This window comes from Manacus vitellinus, unplaced genomic scaffold (genome assembly GCF_001715985.3).
Source record: "Manacus vitellinus isolate BGI_N305 unplaced genomic scaffold, ASM171598v3 scaffold_16_pilon, whole genome shotgun sequence".
Classification (NCBI taxonomy): domain Eukaryota; kingdom Metazoa; phylum Chordata; class Aves; order Passeriformes; family Pipridae; genus Manacus; species Manacus vitellinus.
In genome coordinates this window covers 15,355,213-15,361,941 of record NW_021939189.1, presented here as the reverse complement: position 1 = coordinate 15,361,941, position 6,729 = coordinate 15,355,213, and the positions used below count along the sequence as shown (strand labels likewise).

The following is a 6,729-nucleotide window of genomic DNA, read 5'->3' as shown; positions in this document are numbered from 1 at the left end:
CAGCCCCTCCTGGCCCCTTCAGTTGTCCTGTGCTGGACACCAGACATTTGTCCTCGCCTCTCCTGCACCTTCTCCAGCTTTACTGTGCCTCTTTGCTTGCAGCAGGAGATTATTTGGTGGCAGAGTTAGTACCGTCTCTTTTGTTCTCCCCTCTTTGCCTCCAAATTCGCAATGTTTGATGGCTGCCTTTATGGTTGTCTCGACAACTGTTCTGAGCATTTAGCTGATGTTTTCTTGCAACTCATAATGCCCAGGTCCCTTACAGGTGTGCTAGCAGCTAATTCAGGTCCCAGCGCACTGAAGTTGGGGCTGTTTTTTTCCCTCTTCATCATTTAGCGCTGCTCTGTTTCCTCTGCTGTTTTATTACCTTGCTGCTCAGTGGCAGGAGGTCCCTCTGGATTCTCCGCTCTCGCTTTTGCTATCCTGAGCAGCCAAATCTCCCAGGTACACTTTGTCATCTCAGGTTTGCCTTGTTGTGAAGGCTTTTTTGTGTGTGCCGAGCACAGAGCCCCTAGGCAAATCCCCCTTGGACACTGCCGGCAGTCTTCGCTTATGAAAGCCAAATATTGCTGCTTGTCTTTTAACCCTTTATTAATATTTTAAGGACCTCGCTCTTATGCTGTGGTAGATTAGGATTTTGCCAAGAGCATTAGGTGGGGGCAGCGTGCTGAAAGGTAAAGGTTGTTACTGGGGGGAGCTGGGGCACGAGGCATGCCGTTCCTCTGCAGCAGCAGCGTGCCGTGCCTGCCCGTGCGTCACTAACGCTGTCCTGGTGGGCACTGCGACGTGCCAGGTGCGGATGGCTGATTTCCTTATCTGCAGTTACCCAGATCTCTGCAGAGCTTTGTAGAATAAAACCAGTGTGGCTTTTGCTGCCTCCCAGGTGGGTTTGAGCGTGAGGCTGCAGGTGACAGCTGATTTTGCTGCTGATAGAAGGGACACTCCAGAGCGAAGTGACTGCTCTGCCAGGGCTGTGTTGGGTATTTCCCTAATCCGTAGGGATGCTGCAGGCTGAGATCAGTCCTGAACAAGAAAGGTCTTGGCAGGTGGGAACTTCCTGATTCTCTTCCTGCAATGAATGCAGGTGTCAAGAAAAATTAATCTCTTTGCTATGCAGCCTCTTCTCTTCCCCTGTCATTTATTATCCCCACAGTCGCTCTGATGTGCATCTTGCTCCTGATGAACACATCAGTTTGTCGTTTTTCCTGAGTTTAGCAACACAGAGTCTCTTTTTTTTCCCCCTGACTTGCCTTGCTTTGTTGTGTTAAGTTTATCTTGCCAGAGTTTTGTCTCATTTTCTACTTCCCCTGTCTGGGGGTGACTTGAACGTCTTGAAGGATGTCTTCTTCCTCCTAAGGGCTTGTTTTTAATATCCTGTTTAATCATGCACATGCTTCTGCCTCCCTCTGACAGGTGCAATGCATTTCTTCTGAGCCTGTAACGCAGTGACTTTGTGCCGCCAGCAAACACTTGGGCTGTTTGATTGTCTGACTTTTTAACGATTGCCCCAATTTTTTAAGGTGATGAGTTGAAACTGAAGCCAGGGTGTGATGTACGAGGGTGAATGTGGCCTGTGAAAAGCCAGAGCACTGCAGAGGCAGTGCTTGTCAAGGCTTAATGCTGGGCACCACCTCCTCCCTGAGCTGCTGCTCAGGGGGGTTTAAGCCGTGCTAAGCTGCAGAGGATTTTGACTGGGTTTGCTTTTGGCTGCCTTCCCCTCCTCGCAGAGCTGGGGGGTGGAGTCCTGCTCGCCTGCCTGGGGCCCAAACAGCCACCTTAGAAGATGCCCTGCTAGATGCCCTGCTAGAGAGGAAAATGTCCCTCTTGGGGTATTTTTTGCCTCTCCCTCCAGCAGCCGGGAAGCATGGCGAGGAGGGAAGTTGTCCAGTCTGGGACATCCCAGTTGTCCTGGGAGCTGCAGCTCCTGGTCTCGGCCACCTGCAGTGTGACTGTGCTGCTACAGCATCACCCCCCCGCAGCCCCACACCGAGGCAGCTCTGCCTGATCGATAAGTAATTTGTGCGAGGGGGCTGGTGGTGCCGGGGAGCAATAATGAACTCTCGTGAGGAGGGAGAAACAATATTGTTAATGCTGAAATCATCCTGTGTGGAAATAACAGGCAGCGGGAGGCTGGTCCCCAGGGCACGGCTCGGTCAGTCCCTTGTGCTTGCTGGCACTGGTGCGCAGGGGCCGTGGCTGGGCTGGTGCCAGGCAGATGGCTGCATCAGGGAGGTACCTGCAGTCAAAATATCCCCTTCCCACCTCAAGGAATTGTTTTCTCACCCCAGCTTTACTTGTGCCAGCAGAAACGTGTCCATCGGTTCCAAACCAACCGCTCCCTTTTGCTCCATCTATCCCCTCCCCTTTTTTTTTAATTTAATTTTTCCCCCCAAGATTGGGGAGCCTCTCCTTGCTGCATCTCACTTAATTCTGTGCCGCAGCTGCTGAATCTGTGGTTGCATTAGCAAAACCTCCTGAGCTTTTGAAACCTCCCTGGAAATATTTTTCCATGGGCTCAGACCCTGGCCCCAGGCTTGGTGTGGTGGGCACCCAGCCTGGGCACTGCAGTGAGTAGCAGCCCAAGACCTGCCCTTCCCTTGCTTAGAACAAGTGGATGGGGCAGCATGAGGGAATCCAGTGTGATGTAAAGTGTCTCTGGCTCTTCCCACAGGGGGAAAGCTGGGACCCAGCCTGTCTGCCTGTTCCTGCCCCAGCCGTGACACGGGTCTGTCTTGCAGGTCCCTCGGAGGGGCTGGGCTACGGCCGCACCTCGCCCTGCAGGGAGGAGAAGGCCAGGGCTGCCCTCAGACACGGCCCCAGCAGCCTCAAGAGCACGAAGACGCTGATGGCTGAGCCCGGCCCCTTTGTCGGGGAGAGGATTGACCCTGCCCTACCCCTGGAGAGCCAGTGGTGAGTCCTGCCTGACCCCTCCACCTGCCTCATGGATCCCTGTGGATCCATGAGGAGCCCTTGGGGAGACCTGCTTCTTCCTTTCTTCCCTGGCCCCACATTTCTGCCTGTTTGTCCCTGCCCCTTGTCCCCCAACCCCAGTGGTGCCCCCCCATCGCTCAGTCCCCGGGGTGCTGGCATTGCTGCTTTCCCAGGGCAGAGCCCTTCCTAGGGTGTCTGCTCTGTGCCTGGCACAGCTGATCCCTCTCCCCGCTCCAGCTGGTACCACGGGGCCATCAGCCGGACGGACGCGGAGACGCTGCTGAGGCTGTGCAAGGAGGCCAGTTACCTGGTGCGCAACAGCGAGACCAGCAAGAACGACTTCTCCCTCTCCCTGAAGTGAGTGAGCAGGGGCTGGGGGGTCGTGGACCCACAGCAGGGGTGACCTGGTGCTGTGGGTGGGTGCCCCGAGTAAACTTGTGCCCATGCCGACTGAGTAACTCTCGACCACAAGTGGTCAGAAATGGGTGGAACATGAAGTCCACACTTTTCTGTGGTGTGGCACAGGCTTCTGTTTTGGTGTCTGGCAAAAGCATCTCTTGGGAAGGCTTGGAGATCTGGAGGCCCGCTGCTCTTCCTTGGCAGTGCTAGTAATCCTTCAGATGGATCAAATGATCTGCCTCACTGCTCACTTGAATGTGTCTGGTTACCACTTTCAGTTCTGCCTTCTTGTTCCCCCTTTTTTTGTAGTTTAGTTTCATGGGAAAAGAGAGTTCGTGTGATCCTGCTGTAGATGGAAATGTGGGTACCCATCCCTGCCACCCCAGCCCACAGATTCATTGAAGCCATTGCTCAGCCTCATTGTAGAGAAGGGGGTTTTCCCTGCTCTGGTTTGCCAGCAGGGACACCTCATCCCCACAGCATGGCTTGGCTTCTGCTTGGGGTTTTTTGCGGGTTCTTCACATCCTCCCCAAGTTTTCCAGATTCCCTGAATGCCAAAATTGCATGAAGCATTGCTGCAGCTCCTCATCCAGCTCTTTCCTGGCTCCTGGGGCAGTGCAAACCCATGAAATCAAAGCTGTTACTGTCTGAAGATGATGATGGATGAGCAAATACCTTCTTGCCCTTCTGCTGGACAGCCATATTAGCTCTGTTCTGCCAGATGGGAAACAAGTATTTATGGAGCACTTCAGCCATCTCTGCCCAACAAGAGGCCTCGAATCCCTGTGCTTTTCTCAGTATACTTGGAGTTTCCCCAGTGGTCTCTCTTACCTGCATTGTTCCCCAGGGGTTTTGGCCTCCCTGTTTATTTCCCACTGGCACAACTGTGAATTAGATTGCTCTGTCTCTCTCCATGTTTTTTTGTTTCACTCTTTTTGCTGCCTTTCACACCGAAACAGGGCAGAAGTTCCACTGAAAGTATTCTTTCTTCCTTCTGCACTCGGAGCTTTCAGATTAGCCAACAGCCCTTTCCAGAAAAGCTCCCTCCTTTCCTTTTTTTTATGTCAGAATTTTTACTGATGTTTTAATTTTGAGCCATTTTGGAGCAACAGCTTCTTCTGGTTGATGAGCTGTATTTGAGGCTGCGAGAGGTGTCACCATCACCTTGTGAATGGCATTAGCCAGCACGTGTGTTGGAGAGCCTGGGAGGTGATATTCCATCACCAAAGGTGGCTTTCCATCACCTCTCCACAGGCCAGTCACCCATTTCTTGGTGGTTTTTCGCTTACTTCTTGCCACCCATCCTTAGCCTTGTGGCAAAATACTCCTCTCAGGTGGCTAGCACTGGCTGTGCAGCAGTGTGCCACCTCCCCAGGGGACAATGCAGCCCATCCAGGAGCTACTTGGGCATTGCCTGTCCTTGCCCACAGCCTCGGGAGCAGAATTTTTACTCCACTGCCTTTCTCTGTAGAGTCTGTTCAAGGAAAATCCCCCGGGATGCTTTTTATATAGCTGTAAGCTGGCTGTCTGCAGCTCTATTTTTTTTTTTCAACTTTTCTTTTTTTTTYCYTKRRKWARGRRGSMMMRSYKRRGRRRWKRKYYKRAAARRRSYYCYKRWKGYKRMCYKRARSYYYTTTKKKSYKRWTTWAARRAAAAATATGCATAAGAGAGAGCAGCAGGAGCAGGTCAGGCAGCCAGAAGGACTTAACCCTGCTGTGACAGTCTTGGCTGGTTCAGGCTAGGCAGCCCCACGCTGCCTGTCATGGACAGGGTTATGTCATTGCCTCAGATGCTTGGAGGATGATTTCCTCCTGGCTTGTTCCTCCATGAGAATGGCTGAGGCCACGCTGCAAAGGTGGGGTCCTTCCTCAGGTCTCCAAGGTGCTTGGCAGGAGCAGCACTTGCCCCTTGCCCTGTCTGCTGGGGTTTGCAGAGTGTTCCCTCACGCTTCTCTCCAGGGGTGTGCTTTCCACATCCCTGAGCTCATGACAAAGACCTGCAGAGCGATTTGGGCAGAACACAACCGACATCACCTCTCCGTGGTCCGTGTGGCAGTGCTCTGGCTGGGGACACAGGATGTGGCCAGGCTATCACTTTTCCTCGGCCCCTGATGGGGGGCTGTGGCTGTCCCCTCTGCCATCCCCTGGGACAGCTGGCTCCTTGCTTCTGTCTCTAAATGGATTGCAAACCCATCCTGCTAATGCAGCCAGGCTGTCCATTACGGCCCGTCTCCAGTCGGGGGGATGGGGCCGGGCTGTGCAGTGCTGGAAGCAGCTCAGCATCGCTGATGAGGCCCTGTCTGCTTTTAAGTCATCAATATTTTGCTGTAATGTGCATTCCAGACGCTGCAGACAGGCTGTGGCTCTCCTCGGAGACGCAAATTAATAGCAACAGGGCCATTAGCCCATCACTTGGAATCAGTGTTCATGGCAGGATCTGCCTGCACAGCCTGGTGTGGCTCGGTGCCCGTGCTGTGCCGGGAAATGGCCTCGCTACGCTGAGCGGGTTTTATGGAGCCTGCAGCAGTGGTGTGGGGAGGGGGAGCAAGGAGAAAATCCTTCGGCTGCTGGCCGAAGGAGAAAATCCTGGTTTGCCACGGTGAGGCTGGAGATCTGTGAGCTGAAGGGGTCCTGTGTGAGCCAGGGCAGTTGCAAAAGGGACTTTTCCACATGTAAAGGGTGAAAGCTGCTACCTCTGTGTCAGCCTGCAGTGAGAGCTGCTGTTGGTCCTGCCCAGGTGATGCCCTCAGTTACCTGCCCACACACACCTACCCCAGCCTTGGCACCGTCCTTGCCCCCACATGGATCCCACACACCCCACTGCATGGGGACAGGAGCCAGCAGTGTCCCCCTCAGCTGCAGGGGCAGGCTGCCTGTCTCAGGTAAGGGGGTCAGGAGCTGAGGGGAGGCTTGGGCCAGCTGCACCCCCTAACCCTACCTTGATCTGCCCTTGCAGGAGCAGCCAGGGTTTCATGCACATGAAACTGTCCCGGACCCAGGAGAACAAGTACGTGCTGGGTCAGCACAGCCCACCCTTCGACAGCGTGCCGGAGATCATCCATCACTACGCCAGCCGCAAGCTGCCCATCAAGGGGGCCGAGCACATGTCCTTGCTTTACCCGGTGGCAATCCGTACCCTATAGTACTCACCCCCCACGAGCCAGGCTCGAGGCCGGGTGTACCCAAAACCAGCCCATGCGCAGGGCCGAGCGCTGCCATGCCGAGGATGGGCTCCGGACCGTCAGCCCACGAGCAGCTCGCTGGGCACGGCCGGCGCCGCTGGGGGATTGCTGCAGCCGGACCCCTCGTCCTGCTCTCTCGGAGGGCTCCCGTGCACTGGTTTGCCCACTGGCATGGCACCGGAGGGACCCCCTGTGCGAGGAGCTGAGTGGGGCTCGCC

At 54.7% G+C, this 6,729-nt stretch overlaps 1 protein-coding gene across 1 annotated transcript in view; it reads left to right on the top strand.

Moving 5' to 3' along the window:
* Nucleotides 1-6,729, top strand: part of SHF (Src homology 2 domain containing F) — a 10,006-nt gene extending 3,277 nt beyond the window's left edge. Inside the window, exons 3-5 of the mRNA XM_029958738.1 lie at nucleotides 2,739-2,910; nucleotides 3,169-3,288; nucleotides 6,286-6,729. Coding sequence (XP_029814598.1) covers nucleotides 2,739-2,910; nucleotides 3,169-3,288; nucleotides 6,286-6,472 — 479 coding nt within the window. The 3' untranslated portion in view covers nucleotides 6,473-6,729. The remainder of the gene's footprint in view (nucleotides 1-2,738; nucleotides 2,911-3,168; nucleotides 3,289-6,285) is intronic.